We start from the raw sequence: 27,686 nt of genomic DNA on the forward strand, positions 1-27,686 counted from the left end.
AAGCCACTTGATAGTGTCTGCTTTTATTGGATTATCAATATCCTGAAGCTGCTCTCAGTTGGTCATTTATCAGAGGCGTGTGGACACACATCAAGTTAAATATCTGTCTTGGTGACGGCCGTGACCTCAGCAGACCGTCTGGATGCATGCAAGCAGGACGTCTGGAGCGGTCCTGTCGTTATATTGTTATATTTCTGTCATGAAATGATGTCAGTGCTGTCCTCGTAAACCAGGCCTGAGTGAACTCAGGAGAAGCTTTAGAAGTACACCATGATGCTGGAAACATCAACGTCATGGGTTCAGCTCTCAGGGACCTTGTATCTTGGATAAAAGCATCTGGCAAATGCACAAATATAAATGCATGAAGAAATGCTAAATTGAGCATCTAGCACAACACTAATTTAAAGCTGAATATTTAATAAACAAACACACAAGTGGCAGCAGATGCATTCAAAAAGTGCCAAAACACTGATTCAGACTTCCAAAAATATTTCACAACGAATTCAAAATTGAATATTTCTGAACATCAAAACAAAAACGGAAGCTTATAATTATCTTCATGTTTTAATAAAAAATAGACATGCAAAAAGATTTGAGTTAAATAATACAAAATTAAAATCTAAAAGAATTAAATAATGCAATCTTAAAATGTCATGCCTCTTCACAGAAACCCATCCGATGTGTCATAACCATATAAAAAAAGCAAAAAAAATCTCACATAAAAATCAAAAAAAATACATTCACATTTTAATAATTAAAATCACACATCAAACATCATGCAAATTACAGTTCAAATGACTAACTTCCAGCATTAGGGTTGATTTAACAGACACTACTAATTACAGGTTCGTTTTTTCTATTAACTCAAGAATGTTTCAGGCAAACAACCGAACATCTCCCAGAGGAGGAAGCACCAAATTGCTCAAATTAAAGTGCACAAGTCACCTCTATTATTATAGAAACATAATGTAATGAGACAATTAGATATTGTAGCTCATGTTACAAAAGTGCTTGCACTGTAACATCAAAGTCGTGGGTTCAATTCCCATGGAATGCATGAAGTGATAAAATGCATATTAATGAAATACAAAACTTCTTTGGATAAAAGCATTTGCCAAATGCATTAATCTGAATGTAAAAACCAAAAAGATCAACTGACTTTCATGCAAAACTGATGCAAGATGTAAAAATCACGTGACAAAACTAAAATAAAGAGTGATTAAAATAGCCCAGACCAAAAAAAAAAAAAAAAAAAAAAAAAAAAAAGGAAACCAACTATATTTTTATATTTTCTTAAGTAACTGCACACAAAAATAATGCTGAACATCATGCAAAACAAAGATCAAACTACTAACTTTGAGCAACATGCTTGATTTAACAAACACTTTACATTACAGGTTCGTTTTTTCCTATTAACTCAAGAACATTTGAAGCCAAGAACCAAACATCTCGCAGAGTTGAAGACACCAAATTGCTCAAATTAACATGCACAAGACACCAGAAAACCATCTCTATTATATTAACATACTGTAATGAGACAATTAGATGTTGTAACTCATTTATAAGAGCATGCATTTAGCAATGTCAAGCTCATGGGTTCGATTCCCAGGATGAATGGATGAAGTGATAAAATGCATATCTTGAATGCAATTTAAAAGCATCTGCCAAATGCATTCATCTAAATGTAAAAACCAACAAGATCTTTCATGCAAAACATGCCACACTGATGCAAGTCATAGTTCAAACTTCCAAGTTTGAGTTTAACAAACACTACTGATTTCAGGTTTGTTTTTTTCTGTTAACTCAAGAACGTTTTTGCCAAACATTCAAACGTCTCCCAGAAGTGGAGAGTAACTCGATTAATTCTCCTGCACTGACTCGTTCGCTAAACTGAACAGCCTTTAGCACCAAATCTCCTGTTTGAACTACAGGAAAGCCCCAATGACATCTATATTCATGCTTTTATTAGATGGTTTTATTCAAAGTGACTTACATTGCTTTCAATGTATACATTTGATCAGTTCATGCATTCATGTGAACCCATGACCTTGGCATTGTAAGCGTCTTTCTCTACTGTTTGAGCTACAAACCCCAATCGCATTTACATTCATGCTTTTAGCAGATACTTTTATCCAAAGCAACTTACATTTGTATGCACTCTTGCTTTCCCTGGGAATCGAACCCATGACCTTAGCATTGCTTGCACTACTCTTCTAGCTACAGAAAAGCCCCAGTTACATTTACGTTCATGCTTTTAACAAACTTTTATCCAAAGCAACTTACACCGCATTCAAGGTACACGTTTACATTTTACCAGTTCTTGCTTTCTCTGGGAATCGAACCCATGATCTTGGTTTTGCAAGCACCATTCTTAACTGTCCGAAGTCTAAATGCAATCCGAGTCACTCTGAATAAAAAAAGTTCAGCCAAATAAATGCATTCATCTAACTTGATCAAATAACTTTTATCCTGTAAAAATATATCCAACTCCACACAGCATTAGAACAGACAACATTTCTGAAACTAATAACAGGTCTAGCAATAATATGCAAACATAATAAAAATTCACAACATCAGAAGCCAAAAATACAAATGAGTGGGTCACTTGTGCATGTGGCTTTGTTTTGCTCAGCAGAGCAAAGTTAAATAATTTGCATATTTCATTTATATGACTCATTTTTTATTTGCATTCAGCATTGTGTTTCCCTGCTGCCTCTCCTTCAGAACAGACCTGTGTTTTTTGGGTCATGACACACCAGTAGAGAACGGCTGGCGGTAAACAACATGCATGCAGCATGACACAGCAGTGAGGATCGCCGCTGGCAGGCTGTAGATCAGACACACGGGACGTCACGTGACCGCACACGCTTATCTCACACGGACAGACCCTCTGCTGGCGAAACATGTCGATCCAGAGGACGAGAGTGACGTATCTATGAACTCTGATGGTGTTTGTGTTTATCATTAAGAGTTTGTCCTTGGCAGCAGGTTTGGATGTACAAGCACAAAGTGTCAAATCAAAATGTTCAAGTCTCAAGTGATTTGTGGGTCACCTTTTATACGATCCTGAGCCAGAATATCAGAGACTTGGGGACGCACTTCTTTAACTTGACCCAGTAGCAATACCCCGAGGCTGTAGTTTTTATAGTTAAAACAAGGAACTAAAATAGTTACAATTATAGTTATTATTAATATTCTGAATTAGTTTTTATTTTTATATTTTCCACTTTCATTTTGTTGTGTTTTTGTTAATTTTTATTTCAGTTTAAGTTTGCTACATACATACATACATATACAATTAATATTTTATTTAGATATATAAAATGTATCAAAGATAAAATATCTAAATCTATATTATATGCTTTAGATAAATGAATTAAACAAATTGAGGAAAAAAAATTACTTCCAGAAGGAATTTAAAATTTATTTTTCTTATATAAGTACTGTATATAATTTATATGATATGTGTTTTTATTTCAAGTCACAATTTTTTTTTAATTTTTAAAGTTTATATATTTTTCATTTTCTAATCATTCCAAAAAAAGAGATTCCAAAGAGTGATTTTAAAATGCATTTTATACAAATACGGTATATATTTTATATTACACATTATATAAAAATATAATAAATTTATATATTCTAAACATTGAGGAAAAAAATTAAATTAAGAAAAAAGAAAAAATTAGAGCCAATTTATTTTAAATATTCTTTTTAAATAAAGGAAATGATCTGTCTTATAAAGATTTTATATAGATTATATAAAATATATTTTATTTTTTATAAAAAAAAATTATTTTTATATAAAAATATAAAATCTATTATATAAATAATATACAGTATGTGTAAATTATATGTATATAGGCTGATATACATATAATTCACACATACTTTATATTAAAATTATATACTTTAAATTCTAAAATAAATGCAATAGGTCTGAGGCTTCATGTCCAGATTAAATAAATAAATAAATAAATAAATAAATAAATAAATAAATAAATAAATAAATAAATAAATAAATAAATAAATAAAAGGTCTGATACTCAAACTGAGCCCAATGGAACAGTCAAACTTTTGGGTTTCAGGAATCCATTATTATTATGTAATTTGTGCAACACTAGCAGCACAGAATTGCAAAAACGTCATTGGTTGAGTCAATGTTGGCATGTCATGCTCAGTTGGATCACTCAAACAAACAGATTGGAATTCAGTTTGATGCCACTAGCACATAAACATGTTTCTGAGAAGACTTATTAGAAAATGTTTTTTTTTTTTTCTAATGGATTCTTGACAGCAGGTCACGAGATCTCATTTACAGTCTACGTTAAATGCAGCAGCGTTCAGATCATTACTGAAGGTGATTACATGTGTAAACCAACACCTGAGACTGAGAGAACAAGCTGAACTTACAGTCGGGCTGTGAATATAAACCTCAGAGAGGCACTGAAGACTAACAGTTCAGTTTACATGCTCTTTTGATTGACAGCACACTCATTACAATGGAGGGACTTCTTTAATTGCCCCGTTACAACTAAGCAGACTAAGGTGTTTCATAAAGAAACAGTCAAGACACGTGTGGTTTATTCATGCAAACTAGTTACACCAAACCTGACTGGATTCACTGAATTTGACAGCAAAACATTATTGCTTGATCAAACTTACTTGTGTTCCAATCACATACATATCCACCATAATAAGGAACCCCAATAAGGGAAATCCAACTATGATGATCTATTACACTCAAACCTACACATAATAGAAATCAACACATGAATCACCACTGGCCACCAATCCTCATCACCTTCTTCAATGATAATAATAATAAACTAATTATAGATATAAAAAAAATTATTAGATATATATATATATTATATATATATATATATATATATATATATATATATAAATAATTTATTATTGATATATAAATATTTATTGACATTCATTAAACCATATTCATCCAAAACAGATTAAAATAAAAATTTTAATTTAAATAAAATAATGACTTTAAATGACAAAATTGTTTTAAATTAATTTTACTTTAAATTTAATAAAGTTGTATAAATGCAGTTTACAATATTATATATATATATATATATATATATATAATATCTATATATATATATTATATATATATATTATACCACACACATACACACACACACATTTATTTTATAATTTTTTATAATTAATTTTATTGTTTAAAAACATTTTTTTAGCTTTTGCTTTCACTATTAACACATTTTGAAGAAACAATTAAAAAAGTTTGAGCATTTGTTATATATATATATATATAAAAACTAGACAAAGCCAATAATAGAGCCAATAAGTCAAAATAAAAACTAAACGCTGATTTCCTTAAAAAATAATAAATAAAATAAAATTATTATTATTACATAAAGTAGAGTCTGTGCTCACTGCGAGAAATACTTCAAAAAACCCTTTCAAAACTAATTTTAAATTTTCCAGAAGTGTGTAAAAAGCTCAAACGCAGGTGCTGCCGGGTGAGAGAGTCATGCATCTGTTGCAGCCGAACTCACATTCATCTGATCAACATACTGCTTGTATTAATAATCTTCATTATTACATGTGTGCGCATTCTTGTCATGCTTTTATTGTCGCGTTGCGCGTGTAAAATAAAACAGCCTACATCATCTGAATAATCAGGGCTGTGTTAATGCATAAACGATGCTTTATGAAGATGAAAATGTATAATAAAGCTAAAGTCGCAAGCCTTTTGAGACCCGCGTGTGGACACAGGGCGTCTCTGAACGATCCCGACGGAAAGATTCACCGAAAACCGAACAAAATCCATCATTCACGGAGAGAGAATGCGATGAAACAAAGGAGAAACTGTCCTCCGGCAGCAGCGCAGGCTGGTGGGAATGTGTTACACAGTATCGATGTGTTCAGCTGCTCCTGTAACAAACAGCGCGGATACAATGTCGCGCGAACGAACGCGTTTCCAAACAGCGAGAGCGAGAGAATCACTGCGCCAAAAACTCACAAACGCGACAGAAACAAACACTTGTGTTACCTGTCACTCCGATGGGATTTGCGGTAACGTTATTCCTTAGCTCCAGTGACAAGATCCCGAAGAGGCTAAATCCGTTCCCAAATCCCTCGCGGCAGAAACGAGCTTTATAACCCGTTTAATAATATCCTCGTCAGAATAAAAACGCGCTTCTTCTTGTCTGAGGTGTAATTTCTCTTCAGCTTGTTTTATTCCTTTTATTATTGACACAGGTGCGGGCCGTGCTTGTTTTCGTTAGGAGAGCGCGCGGACGGAGCGAGGATGCACCACGAATATAAATCCGTTACCGGTTATTTGGAGGCTTAATATATTCAGCTGTGTGAAGCGACGGAGAGTGAGGGGGCCGGTTTCAGTATGGCGGCCCGCGTGGATGCTTTTCAGAGTAAAAGTCCTGATGGTTATAAATATAAAAGCCCTCGGTATTCTACCTAATTAAAACGATTCAAGACTTTTATTTATTTTTTTATAATACTTTATCTTTTCTCTGATAGAATACGTCACGGAGACGTATATTTGACATCTGCAAGACGTTATTGTTACAGTATTTGCTCATATGCGATACGTCTATAGGATGTTTTCTTTCAGATGTCAAAGAGACGTTCGGAAGATCTCTTTAAGATGTTTGTGATTAAGAATGTATGTTAAACTGACGTCTATCAGATGTTTGTACACAGCAGATGCTTTCCAGATGAAGATATCTTTAACAGACATGTGCTATATGGATTTTAATTTATTTAATTTATTCCGTTCAATTCAGGTTTATTCGTATAGCGCTTTTTACAGAACATATTATTGTTTCAAAGCAGCGTTACATAAAAAGCTAACGATTCAAGACTTTTATTTTTTTTGTGAAGTAAAAAACAATTCAAGACTTTTATTTTGTTAATAATATTTTATCTTTTTACATTTAATTTAATTTAAAAAAAATTTAATTGCGTTCATTTCACGGTTATTTCTTAGGACCTATGGCGCTTTTTACAGTAGGCCTACACATGTTTCAAAGCAGCTTCACATAAAATGCACGTTTCAGTGACACCATGTCATTCGGCCCTAATGAACATGTAATTTTGCATAAAATCACGACATCTATTTAATATATTTTCTGAAGCTTGTCAACCCCTTGTGTTTTACACAAGTATGCACTAAAATGACATTGTTCCTTTAACACTCACACAGAAATGGAAGTATGCGAAGAAAAATATGTATATAAAATATATAAGTATAGAAAATCTCTTCATTAATTAAAAAATATTTGTATTTCAAGCACATGGTGAGAGAGGTGAAATCATCAATCTCACAATAGGTGCGTTCGACTTCATGCGGCGCCGCGCAAACCGATCGGCGGCTGACGTGAAGCAGTGCATGCCGGTTAGAAAGTTTGTCCGACTTGAACCGGCGCCGACGCCACGTCACCGTCACGTGTGGCATCAAAGTACCGCGATAGTTTCGAGAGCTGACGGCTGACTCAGCTGGCGCAGCTTTTTCAGAGCGACTGCAGGAGTGCAGATGACGACACAACTGTTTCACGATTGGCCAAATTCACCACATGACAACAATGACGTTTCCAACATCCAAAATCCCAAAACCCAACACAGAACACAAATCTATAACAATAAAAGCAAAATCCCTTTTCCTATTATGCAATGTTATATTGAGTCACATTTAATAATAATAATAAAAAACACTGATAAAAGAAAATATACCTCCACTTTATTGGTATTTAAATAGTAAATTTTTATGCTGAACTTTATTTTTCTTGAACAGATGGTGCTGTATTTAGCAGTATATAAAAAGTGTTTCTGTTGCTCATGAAAACGTTTCTCAGACACCTCTGCACATTACAAAAAATACATCATATTAACCACCAACAACTATGATAAGAGTATGCAAACACCGCGAAAGCATAACGGGAGCAGAAAGTGTCCGACTTCACGTCTTCACTTTCAATTCCGCCCCCGACTGCAAGCGGCTACTGTCGCCGATAGGTCTGCGCGGCGCTGCATGAAGTCGAGCACATCTGTTAATGGCGTATTATGATCTCACACTGACATCTGCTCGTGAAGAGAGGAACTGCAGACTGCTAATAGGATTGTTCAAGAAAAATTATATATACTGTATTGTATTAATAATGGTGTGTTTGTAGTTTAATTTTACCTTCAAGGATTAAAATATGGAATACAAAAACTATTAAAAAGTGAATAATTTTTCTGGAGAATTAATGAGTCAGTGGAGACTTAAAAAAAAAAAAATATACTATCTATCTATCTATCTATCTATCTAATCTATCTATATATTATATATATATAAATATATATATATTATATATTATTAATTTTTTTTTTTTTTTCTAAAAGTCTCCACTGACTCTCAGTGGGTCATATTTTCTTTGCCCTTGTGAATTTTTGTTAATGGTTTTTAAAGATGATGGTGTCATACAACCTTTCCATACTCATATCTGCGTGAGCTTCAATCAGATTACAGGACAAATCCAGTAGCGATTGATTGTAGGCCCTAAAATGATCCTTGACATCAACAACAAAATATAGGGGAATGTTTTCTCCTCCCTTGCATGTTTTGCTGTATTAAGTGAATCTACACGGAACATATCCTCATCTGTTATTTGGTAGAAGTTCATGCAAATGTCAACAGACACCTTATCTTCAAAAACCATAAACAAAATTAAAAAACCACTTCCTGCAAATTCCTGCATCTATACATCACCATCAGAAGACAAAATTCATAAAAGCACTGACCGACTGCAGATCAACCAGCGTCCAGTGAGGAGCATCTCAGCTGAGCACGAAACCAAAGAGAAAAACCATCAAGATCATTTAGTACACTTACAGGAGAACAAGAGAAGAAATGAACATTCACATAAACCCACCAACAGTAGCGTATATTGGTCAAACTGGGGTCAGCGTTCAGCCCACTGTGTTCACGCCAGCGGTCACTGCAGTGCCAGATTACTTTTTCTACTCCATCTTTACCACGGTTTTCTGCTGTTTACCTCTGGGCATCGCTGCTCTCATCCACTCGTGCTACGTAAGTATTCATTCTAGTAGGACTTCTTCTGCTTCATATGTACAGTTGAGGTCAAAAGTTTTACATACACCTTGCAGAATCTGCAAAATGTTTAATTATTTTACCAAAAATACGAGGGATCATATAAAATGCATGTTATTTTTTATTTAGTACTGACCTGAACAAGACATTTCACATAAAACGCACAGAAAACGAAGATCAGGGTAGATTTAACTTATTTTTGTCTTCTGGGAAACATAGCTTCTGAAGGGCAGTATGATATTTAGGCAAAATAAGAAAAATGTGCACATCTTTATTCTGTTCATAAGCTTACATACCTCATTCAAACACCTCTTAAATCAAACCAAGTGGCTTGTCATGTTTTAATTCATGTGTTTAATGAAGAATAATAAACAGTCCTGCTCACCGTCCACTGTTGCATGCAAGAATTACACTATTTATTGAATTAAATGCAAATTTATATATTTAGGATAATTTAACACTTGTATTTGAAACATTTTCTTCACTGGATGTTTCATAAAATGCCCAACCGTATAGAAGTTAAATTGGATGATAAAATATTTAATTACATTTATTTATTAAATATTAAACCTGGCAGCCGTTTGATTTCTTCAACAATGAATCTTTATCATGTGCTGGAGACCTTCAGGCCTACATGGGACTGAAATCTATGAAAACTTCCTTGGGCACTGCTTGATATGAGTTTTTCTCCAAAATCGCTTTAGTATGCTTGACATTCATGTTTTCACAGACTCGAGATGCTAACTTGGCTGGACAGCAAGAGTTAGCGAGGAGCAGCTCCAGAATGGCGTTTATCCTGAACAACGTCGCTCTCGGTATCGGCCTCACATCCATCACACTCGGCATTATCGTTAGAGTTACAATTCGTTGAACAACATCTTTGGACAGACGTTGAATTCTGCTTCAAGTGCATCTACACGTGCTGTAACTAAATCAGTAACTTTGAAATTACAAGAAATTACAAATATTTTCCAGACCCTCTAAGGGAATAATCTAATGTACGGCTGTGTTTTATTGCTTCTTGTAGTTAATGTTGGCAGATTGATCTGTCAAATTATCAGAAATTAAACTGCTTTTGACTTTGTGCTGATTTAAAATGTTTTTGTTTGTTTATTTTTTATTACACATTCAAATAAAGTGTTAAAATTTGTTTAAAATAAACAAAATTTCTCAAGAGTATTTTTTGAAGGGGACACAAACATGTTTTGCCTTAACCCGTTTAATCCCAAATTTTCCCCAGACATTAAAATATCCAAATGATTGTCATTAGTTAACCTTTGAAATAATCAATAATTATTTTTTTATTTTTTTTTAATGCCACCAGTATTACAACATCTATATTGTAACTTATCTGTAACATTTGAACTTTTAATTTAGTGCAATATTTTGTCATTGCAACATTTCAGTGCAGCCTTCACTAACAACTGCAATTAGATTTATATTGTACACCTAAATTCACTGTTATCCCAGCAGTCACTATTGTGAACATCAACGTATTTACTCATTCTATGAACACACTTAAAGCTGAATATATGTGCAATTCAATATTAATACTAGACCACCTTAAAGATAACGTGGACCAAAAATCTTTGTCATATCTTAATGTTAACACACTTTACTAGCCTTTCGTTTTGGAGCTTTGATACAGGCAGCCATCATCTTCTCATGATGCAAACCGGAATTAAACTGCTCTGGTTATGTGACAGTATGCACTAACCATGTGACACTGCACATATTTAATTGAGACCCTTTATTTGTTTTCCATATTTGCAGGAAATGCACTAAAACATCTGTCAGTTTTAAGGTTTTGGGACTTTTTGTACTTGGCTTTTTGGTGCACTAAAAAATGATTCTTATGTGTTTTTTCATTTTATCTGGCCAACAACACAAAGCGAATAGTTGTTTAAATATGGGCTAGGATCATAGATTCACCATGCAGTCATATTATAATAAAATTATCTTTGGTTTCCATCTGGGACTGAGGATATTCTGTCTTGCAAGCTCACTGAACTCCACTTACATCATATTGAGCGAAACCCAACAAACACACTAGATTTGCAATATTAGCCTAATATCAGATCACACACAGGATAATCATTGTGTTATAGTTGTAGTGGGGGACTTCCCATCCAACATGCCACCAAACAAGCTAGGTAACATTATAACCACTAACATGGCAGACTCATGGAAAAATACATCGGTTTCATCATTTTTTGTCATGATTAATTTATTAATGGCTTTGCATCATCTGTATTAAAGAGAAAAGAATCACTACATCCGATGTTTAAAGTGAAATAGAACAGCCTTACTGGAGTTCAGCAACTACTGAAGAGCTTTGCTCTCTTCCACAAGACTTAGGTAACCTAGTAGTATATTTTGATATGAGTAACAAATACCAGGATCACTGTGTTTTTGGAACTGTATGGATATTTTGTTGTATCTGACAGGTACTTTCTTCTCTTCGTCTTATTTCTTCGTTTTCCTTTAACAAAACAAGGCATATACTTATTACATTAGTCTTCATTTGACTACATTTTCATATACAACGGACATTTCCTTCAACTGTAAAATGGAAAATTCTGTAGATTTGCATAATCTTCTGTAGCATTAATGGACAATCCGTTACGCAGAAATTACTATAAAATTATAGCATATCCTTAGTAATAAACCCAGCACAGTATATAAAAATTGAACTTTTTTTTTTTTTTTACCTTATTTAAACATTCTTAGATGGCATTCAATGCTGTAGTTTGCCTTAAACAGGTTAAGACTAAAAGATGATATATGACATCAATTAATGTAACAATGTGCAAAGCACCATTAAAAAGTGCATGGAACTCCAACTCCAACTTTATTTATAAAGCACCTAATAAAACAAACTAAATTGACCAAAGTGCTGTACAGTAAGATCAATTAAAAGAATATAATAGCAATAAATAAAATCATCAATACACAACATACAAGACAGACCAAAACTTAGTTTTTGATCGAGGGAACATGTAGGAGATTTTGTATATTAGATCTTAATGATCTCTTTGACTCTTGAACATGAATAAGACCAGCAATGTATGGAGGGGCTATACCATGCAGGGATTTAAAAACAAAAATTAAATCTTAAAATTAATTCTATAAGGTACTGGTAACTAATGCAACGATCTCAAAACAGGAGTAATGCGATCATACTTCCGAGTACCTGTCAGTAGTCTTGCTCCATGAATTTTGAACCATTTGTAATCTGTCCAAAAGTTTTGTTTGAGTACCGTAATAAAGTGAGCTGCAATAATCTAATCACGAAAAAATAAAAACATGAATAAGCTTCTCCATGGTCAATACGTGCTAAGAAAGGCTTGATCTTTACTATCATTCTTATTCGGGGAAAATCTAGCTTTTTAGACAACTTCACTAATTTGAGAGTTAAATTTTAAGCTCTATCACAACCGATCACACCCAAATTTTTTACCTGATGTTTTCTAAAAGGGCTTAATGTTCCCAAGTTATCTCCAGCTGTATCGCTCATTACAGAGGGACCAAATATAATGATCTTTGTGTTTGATTCATTAAGACCCAAAAAGTTAGCAGACATCCAAGACTTCACCTCATCTACACAGTCCAACAGGCCCCCGCCCAGGCACTGGAATAATCTGGGTTAAAAGACAAAATACAACTGAGTGTCATCTGCATAAGAATGAAATGACTTCACCATATTTATCCAAGATCAATCCTAACGGTAGCATATACAGAGAAAAGAAAAAAAGGTGCTAAAATAGAGCCTTGCGGGACACCACAAGAAAATGGGTGCCATGCCGACACAAATTCTCCCCATACAGACCCATACGAAAAACTCCTATTTTAAAATAGGACTTTATCCATCTTAAGGCATAAGTCAGACTTTTCAGCTTTAATCCGCGACAGACAGCATTTTAAAAAAGGAACAGGAGCAATATGAATATTGGTGTTGCACCAAATAAACTTCACAAATGGTAAAACAGTCAAGATTCAAACACATTTTCAAATGCAATGGGAAAAAAAAATAAAAAATGAATAAAAGGCAGGCTGTCATTAATAACAAATTGCTATAGGACTTATAGTGAACAGTCGAGTGAAATGTTCCCAGTGATGATGGCCATTTTCCTATAAAAGAATACATTTTTCTTTAAAGGTAAAGTGAATTCTGTCATCAGTTTTCACATCCTTACACCGTTCCAAACTCAAGACTTTTATTCATCTTTGGAACTCAAATGAAAAGGCTATTTTGTAATGAAACCTGAGTGCTTTCTGTTCCTCCCATTGACAGCCTATACGCAGCCTACCACTTTCAGAGGTCCAGAAAGGTATAAAGACATCATTAAAGTATGTTGACTCCAGTGTCTTTTTTTTTCAATGTTTATGAAGTGATCCAAATGCTTGTGTGCAATAAATAAATAAAAACAAACAAATTATGTCTTTTTTTTCCACAACATCTCAAACATATGTTCACAAGTGCACCATGCACACAAGCAGAGGAAAGGGGACACCGTGCAAAGCTTCATGTATTAAATTTAGGTCTTGTTTTTTTTTTTTTTTTTAATGGTGCTCACAATAGTGCTTTTTAAAAAAATGGTGTCAAAAACAACACGCAAGCCTTGTGGTTGCTGCTCATGAAACCACATGTCAGGAGACCTATTCTGAAGAAGATTATTTGTGGACTTATGTGAGCTTCTTAAAACACATCGCTTCAACATACCAGTCAAAAGTTTTTGAAGAGTACGATTTCTAATGTTTTTTTAAATAATTCTCTTCGTCTCACCAAGCCTGCATTTATTTGATCAAAAATACAGCAAAAGCAGTAATATTGTGAAATATTTTTTACTGTTTATAATAAACTGTTTTCTATTTGAATATCTTTTTAAAACTACTAATTTATTTCTGTGATGAGCAGCTGAAATTTTCAGCATCATTACTCCAGTCTTCAGTGTCACATGCTCTTCAGAAAACATTCTAATATACTGATGATCGCTGCTCAAGAAACATTTTTAATTTTTTTATTTTATTATTATAGATGGGTATTTATTTATTTTTTATTTTATTATTTGGACACTTTTTTTTTTTTTTTTAACTCTTATGCAAGTAATTTAGGATTATTACTAAAGTACTTGTACTTTTACTTGAGTGTTCAGTTTTTGGGATACTTTACCCACCTCTGAGTTATTACACTCTCTAGATAATGTTATATAAAGCACCACTACTTCAAATGCATTATACTTTAAACCAGAGCTCTGAGAAAATACTGAAATATTTGTTTAGAAATTTGCAGCAAAAACGCCTCCCTTTTACCTTTGGACATGGCTCATGTTTATAACAGTAAAATCTTGGGAGGTAGACGCGTTTATAAAAATGCAATCATCTGGTTTTAGGCAAGGTTTTCTGTCAAAACAGAGCAACATCTAGGTTATGATCAGTGATCTCATATCATTTACAAAAAGTTCTTTTGTAAAAATTTTAATTAAGCCAAGCTTTATCATTTGTTTATCTGTATTATATCTGTTGAACATCAATTAATTGTTTACCGTTTAAAATTGTTTTGATGTGTTTTTATTTTATTTTATTGTTAGTTAGTTTGGGGGAACAGACACAGGGGCTCTATTGTGTGTATATCTAGATGAGAGGAACTCTCTGTGCTGAGAATTATGATCTCACACCTGACATCTGCTCATGAAAGAGGGAGGACTGCAGACTGCTACACAGGGTTCAAGAAAAATTATTCACTTTTGTTAATAGTTTCATAAGGCTAATAAAAAATTCTTAAGGTTTAAAGGAAACAAATTCAAATTACAAACACACCATCATTAATACAATACAGTAAAATTGAATATAAAATCATATTTTATAATATTTATATGTATATATTTAAAATGTATAATTATATTGAGTTGAACAATGAATGAAGTGTTAATCAGAGATTGTATGTTGCTGTAAAAAAAATAAAAAAATAAAATGAATAAAAGACTCCTGAATTCATCCGGTTGGAATGATGAACACATAACAGGTAAATTTGACTGGACATGACATCAACAATTACAGATATGGGAAATGTCTTCTCCTCGCTTGCATTTTTTGCTATTCAATCATTCAGCTCACTAGAAAAAAAAAAACGATCAAAAGAGACATTAATTTTCCGATTTTCAACGTCGCTTGTAATGATTTTAAAAAAGCACGTGGCGATGGGGGAAACTGAAATGATCGCGAATCATTTGATTCAGATCGGGACTTCGGAGCGCGAATCAACTGAAATCATTATAAAAATAAAATAAAAAATGACAACGACCACATTTAACGTACTTATTATTTTATTTGATATTCAACCAGACATTTAAATTACATTTATTCATCCAGCAGACGCTGGTATCCAAATGAGGAACCCGAGGAATACAATTTTAATCTTTTATATAGTAGCCTATACAATATTTTATATTTTACTTTTTAAAGAAAACTGAGAAAGTCCCACAATATATGTATACTATATAGCCTGTCACTGCTGTTGTCCAAGAAGCATCGGATTCAAATGAAAACATTCTGCTGGTCTTCACTGAGCATCGAACGTTTGAGGCGTTCATCTCATTATGACGTCATAGAACTCAGCGCTGTGTCATTGTATCAGCAGCTGTAAAAGAGCGCGAACAGCTGAACACAGGTGTTGGGTGATCAGGAGTCAGGTGAGTCACTTACTCCATCAAACACCATCATGGCTATTGGGAAAAAATGAGGGCTAGTAAATATTTAGCATAAATAGTTCTATTTTATTAAGTCTTTCTGCAACCACATACAATACACGACTTCAAATACAAAACATTTATTCCACTATTTTTGCTCTGTAAATGAAAGGATACAAAGTTAATAACCTCCACTAATTAAAAGACTACAATTACTGTTAGCAATGTTCAGTGTGGTTTCTCAATTTGAATTCTGTTTATATCTCTCTAGAATATGGTTAATAAAACGTGTGTTTTACAAAATGGATCGAAAGACCAAAAAGGAGCAGAAAGAAAAAGCGAAAAACAGAGAAAGTGGGGCAAGTCTGTGTCATCTTCTCCAGATGTGGTGGTCTCAGCCGCTGCACCTGCTGAAGGTGTCCAAGCTCCCCTCTTCATCCTCCGGAAGCGCACGTTTCCAGCTCTGCGCCGGGTTTTCCGCAGAATGCTGTGTTTTCTGTCATGTGTGTCCTCATGTGAGGTGGATGAGTCCATCGAGGCTCGGTCAACCAGCGTCGACACACGTGATGATGCTTCTTCCTCACCTGCAGTCAGCAGATCTTCTGATCCAGAGGTTGAACTGCAGGCTAAGACCCAGGAGAAAGAAGCAATCAAAGGTGAGAAAATGTTTTGAATCTCATCCATCTTTTCCAGTATGCACAATAGAAAAATAAAAAAATATCTATATCAATATCTTCACACAGATTCTAGCTGGAGAGCAAAAGCTCCGCTTTCCAGCACTGAAGATACTTCCACATCCACAGACAGCACACCTTCAGATATGATGTATGCAACCATGGGAATGGAAGTTGTTGGAGGTTAGTCTTTATTGATTTTTGTGTGTGGTTTAAAGTAAAAACCATTTAACTTTTCATAGTGTGACTCAGAGTATGAAAAGTATCTCGTAACGGCAGTTTTGTGGTTTCTCCACAGAAGAGTCAAGCACCTCAACCAGCACTGATGGTTCTTTCTCATATGGACCATCAGATCTGGAGACCAGCGGAGTTTTCACCTCCTCCAGCGCTGATGATTTCTCCTCATCTCCAGAAGACTATCCATCAGATCTGGAGACCAGTGGAGTTTACACCTCCTCCAGCGCTGTGGGTGTTTCCTCATCCGAAGACAGCGAGAGATCAACCTGCTGGCTGAAATTCAGGCCACAGCGGTTCTTGAAGGTTAGAGGAGTTATTAAAGCTGCTACTGAATTAACCAACTACTATATATAATTCATTGCCCAATTAATTGCAATATTTTAATTCAAACTTAACTTTTAATCTTTTTCACAGGTGCAGCTGGCGATCAAGCAGCCATCTACTGATGCGGATCTGTCGACTATTGGTGATAGGAATGAATGTTGTGTGTTGACGTAATGCAGACAGTTACTGAAATCAAACCTCGGTTGGACAAGCACAGTAGAGTTCAACACTTTTTCAACATCGTTGGTTCCGGAACTAACCCATTTATTTGAGAGATTTTTATAGTTATAAGCTATGCACCAAACCAGCTAGCTACAAGTCAATTATAACACTACAAACTTTGATTTGAAGCAAAAAAGTATTTTAAATAAGACTGTGAAATTAATGACTTTTAGTGAGGGAAAGATGATTTAAATCATGCTGATTATATATACAAACAATATATTTTCAGTCTTTTAACAGAATCATGGATAATTTAGTTTTTCGCAAGGAATTCTGCTGTTAAACATGATTATTTTCAAATAAGAAATATTTTCTAATCCTCATTGCATTAAAAATCCACTATGCAAAACATGAATGGGATTTTAACTTCTGGAACCCAACTTTTGCACTATTGTGTAACATACTCTTGATTTTTTCCCAGCATCCTCGGTGTGTGATTGCTGGTATGACGGTGCAGTCCAAGGGTCTGTCCCCCTGCTGAAATACTGCAGCTCATACAGGGCAGTCCTCAGCAGGAGCAGATCGAGGTCGAGCAGCAGAGCAGTGGCAGCGATACGGAGGACGATGTCGAGTTGGCAGATGTTGTGGCAAAAGCATCGCTGCACCAAAATCAAGCACTTGGGGTAAATGTTGGATTGAACATACATACTCGCTTATAATGTGCCTCACAGACACCCACTAACTGAACACCTCTTGTCACAGTTTTTCCCAATTTAGTAAACACGTGCTACATGAACTCGGTGTTGCAGTGCCTCCTCACCATTTCCCCCTTCCGGGACGATGTGCTTTCCAGCGGGAACGGTGGAATGACGGAAGCACAATGCTGCTCAGGTACAACACTGGAATTTATGCAACATTATATTTCAATCTAAATGGAAAATCACAATTTCAAAGCAACAAAACTAAGTTTTTTTACTTATCAGGGCGCTCACCGACCTGCACATGACCAGGCTGACAGGGAATGACACGAATCTGAAGGCGAAGCTCTTGTCTACAGTGAAGAGATGTATTGAACTCGCCATCCTGATTTCTTGGGAGGACCATCAGCAGGTACGGGAGATAAACAAAACTGGACACACATGTTCAAATGTGTGATTCTTAGACTTGCATTTGACCTCATCATCCTTCGTTCTTTCTTCTCTCAGGACGCCCATGAGTTCCTGATGGTTTGCCTGTCCCATCTTAAAGAGGAGGGCGAGCTTCTGCATGGCAGAGCTACTGGCCTCAGTACACCTGTCCTGTAGCTAACATGGAGTTCCAGCTCAAGCGCCGGCGCACCTGCGACAGGTAAGCATCACACGTCCACACCTGCACTCGTTTCAGACTCATTCACTGTGTGAGTCACTGATGTCTTCTGTCGGTCAGCTGTGGCTTCCAGAGGAGCTTCAGAGAGGACTCCAACTATCTCTCTCTAGTCATCGGTCCTCAAGGATGCCTCGTCGACAGCCTGCAGCAGTACTTCACAGTGAGTGACATCACTGATGACATCACGTCAGCAGGAGGATGCAGATTCTGAATGTGTCTGAGGTCCGTGTTGTTTGTTTTCTCCAGACATCTTTCGTTTGAATGCTCCTGCAGCGAGTGTGCCGGCAGTACGGCTTCGGAGGCGCCTGGAACCTAATCACTCGCCGCAGTACCAACACCTTGTCAATCAGTTTATATCCTGCAGAATTACTAAACATGAACTAGTCTGTAACTCCTGAATCTCTCTACAGGGGTGCTTGTGCTTCTGGTCATGCGCTTTGACGTCACATCCTCACTGCGCAAGATGAAAAATCGACTGGAAGTTCCAGAAGACTTTGCACTGTCCCGCGGTAAAGGTACGTGTCACAGTCCATCAAACATCTGCCCTCTGCTGGACGCCTGTGGAACAATCTCCCGAATTACTCTCAAAGACAGCGTCAGGAGGGCATTTGCCCTGAAAAACTGCTTTTCAGAGATGTTTAAGCATTGAATACTTACTGTTTTCTTATTTTATGTATGATCTTCAACAGAGAGCAGAGAGATGAGAGTGATAAAAAGAAAAGATGAACAGCGAGAGAGAACGAAGAAAGATAGGGTTGAGACTGCAGGACAACAGGAAAGATATAGACAGCAATTCAACAGATACTGTAGATAGATAGATAGATAGAAAGATAGATAGATAGATAGATAGACAGACAGACAGACAGACCAACAGATAGATAGATAGATAGACAGACAGACAGACAGACAGACAGACAACAGAACAGACGATAGATAGATAGATAGATAGATAGATAGATAAAACTAATATAGAATGAATGAACAATAGATAGAATGACAGAACGTTAAAATAGAAATATTATACAGAATATATAACAGAAAGATTGATAATATGTTAATATGACTTGTACGAACAAATAATAGATACATGACAGATTGATGATAGACAGATATATAGATAGATTACAATGATAAAACAATAATTAGATAGGATGATAAGATGATAATCACAGTATGGATGACAGAACAATAGAACAATAGAATGATAGACAGCGTGAATGTAATGATCTACTGTAATAGTCAGTGTTTGTGTTGAACAGGTGGAAGCCTCAGACGGCTGCAGCCAGCGCTCAGTACAGACTCGCTGGAGTCGTGTCTCATTCTGGGCAGCAGCTTGTATTGTGGTAAGAGCTTCTTCTGTAGCTTCAGTCGTCTCATTCAGCATCACACTACCAGCTCCTCTGCTGATGGCTGGAATACAGTGACACCGGCATCAGAAGATCCAGCTGGTATGGCTGGGATGCAGTGACACCAGCATCAGAAGATCCAGCTGGTCGAAGGCGTCGAGGAACATCGGGAAGAACGGATACATGCTCTTCTACGTGAAGAGGTAAAGATCAGCACATTACTAGTGCTCTGATATTACTCACTGCTCAGTTCTCTTCTGTTGAGTCACTGCTGTACTGTATCTGTAGTTGAGCAGCAGCTGGTTGATGCAAGAGAAGGGAATTACATGCAAATCCAAACATTAGCTTGGAGAAGATCCTTCTGTGGTTCCTCCGGGTCACAGACTCTAAACACCAGCTCATCCGTCTCCCTCAATTCCTCCTCATCACCCCGGGGATCGCATCTCTTCACCTGTTAAGGACTGTACAGGTCCACATTGTCTTCATCTCCATCAGTGGCTCCACACGCAATCCCAGGAAAAGCAGGCTGTGCCTAACTGGATAGTTGCATACGGATCTTACCTATTACACATGTTTACTGATCTAATATCACTAAAGATTTATATTACTAATAGTACTATTCTATTAATGTTAATCGAGCACAGTGATTTTGAAACTTGTGTATGTTTGGGTCAGGACACAAATGTATAATGTATATGTATATATATAATTTTACACTATGTGTAAAACAAGTAAACATTACATTGTATCCTTACTCATCAATAAATGTTATTTATCGAAAATGTTTAAATTACATGCACTTTTTTGTGTAATATTTTAACTGAAACATTTGTCTTGTGAGACATAGGCTGCAATCTTCAGAAATATTCGTTTCTCAATTCTAAACACATTTTGACATATACTTTAGGCCTAATTTGTTATTTAACATTTTCACAACATTTCTACATAGTTCTCTTTTGGCACCCAAACGCAAACACACAAACACACACACACACAACACACACACACACACACACACACACACAACACACACACACACACACACATACACTGCGGTTCAAAGGTGAGTTTGGGATCAGTAAGATTTTTTGTGTTTTAAAGTGTCTTCTGCTCATCAAGGCTGCATTTATTTGATCAAAAATACAGAAATAAAAACAGTAATATTGTAAAATATTATAACCATTTAAAATCACGGTTTTCTATTTTAATATACCTTAAAATATCATTTATTTCTGTAATGCAAAGTCTTCAGTGTCACATGATCCTTCGGAAATCATTCTAATATGCTGCATTATTATTAATGTTGGAAGCAGTTTTGCTGCTTTATATTTTTTTGGAACCTGGTGATCCTTGTTTTTCCAGGATCTTTGCTTTGAATGAATAAAGTTAAAAAAGAACAGCGTTTATTTTTAAAATAGTAAGCTTGTATTTCTAGAAAAGTTTTGTAATATTTTTTTTATCAATTTAACACATCCTTGCTGAATAAAGGCATTCATTTCTTAAAAAAAAAATCATGAAAAAAATTAAAGAAGAAATAACAAGAATAAATTATATTTTAAAGTATATTAAAACAGAAAAGCATTATTTTAAATTGCAATTTCACAATATTAGTCAGTAATTGATTTTCATAATATTTTATATATTCACTAATTAAATATTTTAGCTAAAATCCGCATCTTGGTATTTAGGAGTAAAAAGTCCTCCACGTTTATATACACGAATTAAAAACACTCTGTATTTTATCACAACAAAGAAAGACAATTTTCCGTATTTTCCGCACTATAAAGGCGCACTTAAAAGCCTTTAATTTTTTCTCAAAGAACGATACTGCGCCTTATAATCCGGAGCGCCTTATATATGGATCAAGGCGCTCTGTCAAAATGTTGACATTTCCTTTAGCACAGCTCCATCTAGTGGATGCATAACACAAACCCAGTCAAACGTTTGACTGCGGTATCTTCTATTCTATGCGCCTTATAATCCGGTGCGCCCTATATATGAAAACAGTTCTAAAATAGGCCATTCATTGAAGGTGCGCCTTATAGTGCGGAAAATACGGTTATTAAAAAATAATTTAACAAAATTCTATGAACTCTATTGGCGGATGGAATTGTAACCATATCACTAGGTTGCATGGATTTTTTCCTTGTTTTTTATTTTATTTTTCCAAAACAAAAAAGTTTGCATATAAATCCTGCGGAAAAAACTTTTTATTTATGGATTTGTTTTTGGAGCTATCGTCCAGATTGCTTGCATCTTGTATGTTGCATCATCCTCATATTTGTGCATGTGTGAGAGTGAAGCCCATTGCTAGTGTCTTTACAATGGGGTGTTAAATGCTGAATAGACGGTTTCTCACATTCAAAAGTCAAGGTGACTGATTACCTCCGGACACATTTTACTGCTCTCATAAACTCTTATGGCCTGCTGCCATCCTCTGTCAAAACTCCGGAGGTCATCAAACACAGAAACAAGAGCGTCACAAATTCAGAGGTTTATTTGGTCTATAATCACCAGGCAGAGAAATCAATAAACAAACTGATTTGATTACAAAAATATACTTTCAACTGTGTGTCTGTTTTATAATAAAAGCGCAGTTTGCATCATCCTCAGCTGTGTTGAGCGATACAAAGCAAATACATATCGCATATGTCTGTTGCCTTTGCCTTAAAAGAAGTGAAAGGCAGATAAAATAGAGTATTTGGCACAGAAAGATTTACATGCATGTGAGAAATTCAAGCAGAACTCATTTCTAAATAGTTTGTCACGATTTGTAACCTTTAATTCAATGCAACAATTTACTTAAAAAATATATAACTTGCGTTCGAGTATAAAAAAAGGTGACTTTTGGAAAGTTACAAAGCCTTACAGATTAGAGTTACGCTACTGATTTAATATTACAACAACAAGGAAAACTGGTAGAAAAGTCCTTTAAAGTTGTAGTTGAGGTGGGCACAGTGGCTTAAGGTTCTGGTTCGATTGTATTTGGCAAGAAATCCGCTCGAGGGAGGAAGATCTGGAAGATCTGGTCTCCTCATCATCAGAAGAAGGGCTCAGTGCAGGAAAGCTTGATGTTTGTGTGTGGCTCAAAGCAGCGTGCATCTCTCTTTCAAACTCTTCTTCTTCTTGCCGCTCCTCCCGTTCTTCTCCTTGTTCTCGGACATCTTCTTCGTCCGCACCTCTCTCATCAGATCAAAGAAGACCTGCGAACAACAAAACCCGCTCAACAGATCCGTCAGAGTAAACATGGCACCTGAGGTTCAGATATGATATTTAATGCACAAACCTTATCGACGTTGGCTCTGGTTTTGGCTGATGTTTCCACGTACTGGACGGACCACTCGTCCGCTTTGTTTCGGGCCTCATCCGCAGACACCTGCCTCCTGTCCTCCAAATCAGACTTATTCCCCACCAATAACAGAGGGATTTTTTCATCCTCTGCTTTCACTCTCAGGATCTGCTCCCTGTGTGGAACGGTAACAATACAGGTAAAAATACAGTATATTTGTGAAATATTTTTACTATTTAAAATACGTTTTCTATGTGAATATCTGTTAAACTGTAATTTATTCCTGTGATGTGCAGCTGTATTTTCAGCATCATTACTGCAGTCTTCAGTGTCACATGATCTTCAGAAATCATTCTAATATGATGATTTAATGCTGAAGAACTATTTCTGATTATTATCAATGTTGAACACAGTTATGCTGCACAATATTTTTGTGGAAACAGTGATATACTACCATTCAAAAGTTTGGGGTGAGTATGATAAAAATAAATAAAATAAATTAAAATAATACCATTACTTTCTTATTCAAACAAGGACACATTAAAAACTGATGTGACAGTAAATATATTTTATACATATTTCTTTTTTAAATAAATGGTGTTTTGAATGTTCTGTTCATCAAAGAATTCTGAAAAAAAAAATAAAAAAATAAAATAAATAAATAAATATATATATACACACACACACAAAAAATATTAAGCAGTAAAACAGTTTTCAGCACTGATAATATTAAAATTATCACTAATTAATTGAGCACAAAATAATTATTTAAATATATGTTTTACTCACAAATTCTAACCAATAAATATTTTTTATATAAATAGTTTGAAAAAATGTATATTCATTAAAAAAAAAACCTTTGACTTTTTAAAAAATTTAATAATTTCATGACTTTTCCAGATCTACAAATCAGACCTTTTAAAACTCCCTCACATATCCAACTAGATATTTATGACACATCTGCCGTAATGACAAATATATATATATATATGTATAATATATATATATATATATAATATTTTCAGAAAACTACGAGTGGCAATATATTAAAATAATCATATTCCAATCATTTCAAGAGTTTACACTTATTTTTTTTTTTTTTTTTACCAATGATGTTTGTGATAACAGCTTTAAAAAATAAAAAGCTGTCTATCCAATAAAATACTTTACTCATTGATACAATTAGAGAAATATTCATTATAAAAAAACCTCCAGTCTTTTTTTATTTTCATTTTTAAGATTTTATTAATTTCATGACTTTTTCCAGGTCTAGAAATCACACTTTTGAAATCCTCGCATACATATATTGAGGTTTCCAGTCCTGATTCATGAATAAAAATGACAGTTAAGGGAAAGAATTAAAGTAAGAAATATAATGTCAGTGAACATCTTGATTTTTAGCTGTTTTAACTTATTTGAAAAGCTTGTTTGGTCTCAAACTAAAGTGAAAGCGAGAACCACCGCTCTGCACTGTGACGCTGGAAACTGGGTCTGTATCTGATCGCTTCAGATGCCGCTGTAATGATAAGATCTTTCTGAGAACGCAGAGTGCTGTAACTGTGACTCCACCAAACTAGGACAGAGCGCACTGCTGCAGCAGATAACCTGGTGAAGATCTGACCTGAAGTCTGACGAGGCGCTGAAGGACTCGGGCTCTGTGATGGAGAACACCAGAAGAAACCCCTCTCCGCTGCGGAAGTAGTTGTCCCTGATGGCGGCGTAGTCTTCCTGCCCCGCCGTATCTAAAATCTCAATCTGCACCTCCTCTCCGTCCAGCACCACCTTCTTCCGGTAACTGTCTGCCTTCGTGGGCTCGTAGTCCTCCACAAACTGAGGTGAGCACAGCAGAAGACAAAGAGATCGTTACAACTGTAGCAGTTTTTACTATGGAGTTGTTATTGTTAACTAAAACTAACACTATTAAAAATCATGTTTGTTATTAAGAATAAAGGTTAAATGAAATAAAATATAATCATTAGATGAAAAACTTAGAGTTAAATTTTTTTTAAAAATTAAATTACAATAATTAAAATTATTGTTAAAAATAAAATTAAATTAAAAAATTAAAATTAAATTACAGATGGTTTTTATTTCAGTTTTAGTCATTTCAGTAATTTAACAACTTTTAAGTAAAAATAAAAGTGCTAAAATTACTAAAACTAAAATAAAAATAAATTAAAGAACATATAAATATTAGAAAAAATAGAAACAACCTTAATTAAATAAAACATGTTTAAGCACTGAAATTACTAAAACTAAAATAAGACATACATTAAAGCTAAATAGAATTATAAAAAAAAAAACTAGTGGAGAAATATGTTAGAGTACTAAATTTACTAAAACTGAAATTAAAAATACATTAAAGTTAAATAGAAATGTAAAATAAAAAGGTTTAAATTGAAGTACTACAATTACTAAAACTTAAATAAAAATAAATAAAGCTAAATAGAAATAAAACAAATGAAATGAAATAAGTTAAAGTACTGAAATGACTAGAACTAAAATAAGAAATAAATTTAAGCTAAATAGAATTATTTAAAAACTAACTGAAATAAAATAATCAGAGTAATAAATTTACTAAAACTGAAATAAAAATACATTAAAGTTAAATAGAAATGTAAAAACAAAGTTGAATTTGAAGTACTAAATTGACTAAAATTGAAATAAAAAATACATTAAAGTTAAATAGAAATGTAAAATAAAAAGGTTTAATTTTAAGTGCTACAATTACTAAAACTAAAATAAAAATAAATAAAGCTAAATAGATATATAAAAAACAGAAACATCCTAAATGAAATAAAATACGTATAAGTACAGAAGGTACTAAAATTAAAATAAGAAATAAATTAAAGCTAAAATAGAATTATTTAAAAAACTAACTGAAATAAAATAAGTCAGAGTACTAAATTTACTAAAACTGAAATAAAAATACATTAAAGCTAATTAGAAATATACAAATCAATAAAATGAACTAAAGTAAAATTATTTGAAGTACTAAAATGACTGAAATAAATAGAAATATAAAAAATAAAAAAATAAAAATTTAAGCACTAAAATGAATAAAACTAAACCTGAAATCAAATAAAATTAAAACTAAATAAAAAATATATATATAAAAAAATAGCAAAAGTACATTACTAAAATTAAAATTAGAAGTGTTGCCTTGGCAACTAACTGAAATAAAATAATTGAAAGCTTAAATACAAATACATATATAAAAACTAAATAAAATAAAATAACATAACAAAATTACTAAAACTTTCAAGTTAAAACTGAAAATATGTTAAAACTAAAAAATGTATTAAAAACGATAAAAATACAAAAATAATACAGGAATACAAAAAGATGTAATGAAGGAATTTTGGAAGAAGTATTTTTGTAGCTGAAATCAAGATTATGACTGACGTAAGCAGCTCACCTCGTCGTACATGAACTGCAGCGTCAGAGCTGATTTGCCCACGCCGCCGCTGCCCACCATGATCACCTTGTGCAGAGCCAGGGAGCTCTGGCTTTTGCTCTTATTTGCTGCCATGACTTTAGTGTTCCAGAAGAAGAAGCTGAGACTGCAAACATGCAAATCAAATTAATCAAATTCAAAGACATACATTTATACATATGAAAGCATTGCTTATTTGATGCATACAACATATCCAATGACATGCACCTTAGATTTCACAACTGTGAAGGGAATTTATACATTAAAGTTCATGATTATAGTTTTTAGTGCTGAAATCCCACGTTATTGCCATGCTACTGTATATGAATACAGTAATCATTGACTATTATGATACATAGTAAAAGTACAATGGTGCCACTTTACAGTCACTGAATTTTACTTTGTAATGGAAACAGCGTCAGCGAATACTGATTATCAATAAGAAACAGAAATAAGCAATATATTACTAAAACACTAGAAATTTCAAGCAGGTTTTTTTTTAAATAACAAAAGCGATTTTCACTTTTCCAGCCCTTCCTTATTGTTATAGACGAGAGCCCGCCTTTTCTAGCTCTTGATTGGTTGAGCAGACAAATAATAAGACGGGTCCTCCTCTACTCGAGATCTGATTGGATATCCAAACTGTCAATCACAGAGTTTTCCCACAAAGACATATGGGCGCTTCTTGTCGAGGAAATACATCAAAACTGCAAAGCTGTTGTCTGCGCAAAACTGACTAAACATTGTAAAACTGATCAAAACAATATAAACTCGTATAGATTGCTCACCTCAAGTTTGATCTGTGAAGATCCTTGGCCTGGATTCGCGCATATAAACGGTTAAAACATAAGGGATCAAATCCACTACTCCCATCCAGCTACACAGCCCCGCCCACAGGATATTCAAATCACACGGACATGACGTCACGGCACCATATATAGATATTTCGACCTGTGTCGCGTTTATTCTATAAATATTATTTGATGAATTTGTTGGCAAAGTTTAGTATACATAAATTCAAGTAAGGTGATTATAAACCACTATTTCAGAAATTCTGCTGTATACAT

At 34.3% G+C, this 27,686-nt stretch overlaps 2 protein-coding genes across 2 annotated transcripts in view; both read right to left on the reverse strand.

Moving 5' to 3' along the window:
* The window catches only part of LOC109098641 (echinoderm microtubule-associated protein-like 6), a 494,728-nt gene that overhangs the window by 334,954 nt on the left and 132,088 nt on the right, over positions 1-27,686 (reverse strand).
* LOC109045607 (ras-related protein Ral-B-like) lies at positions 22,374-27,530 on the reverse strand. The gene is made up of 5 exons (XM_042766904.1): positions 27,408-27,530; positions 26,602-26,746; positions 24,805-25,013; positions 23,181-23,358; positions 22,374-23,097 (listed from the first exon to the last, which is right to left on the reverse strand). The coding sequence occupies exons 2-5, from the start codon at positions 26,713-26,715 to the stop codon at positions 22,981-22,983; spliced, it is 618 nt and encodes a 205-aa protein (XP_042622838.1). The 5' UTR covers positions 26,716-26,746; positions 27,408-27,530; the 3' UTR covers positions 22,374-22,980.

Source organism: Cyprinus carpio, chromosome A11 (assembly GCF_018340385.1).
Source record: "Cyprinus carpio isolate SPL01 chromosome A11, ASM1834038v1, whole genome shotgun sequence".
NCBI lineage: Eukaryota > Metazoa > Chordata > Actinopteri > Cypriniformes > Cyprinidae > Cyprinus > Cyprinus carpio.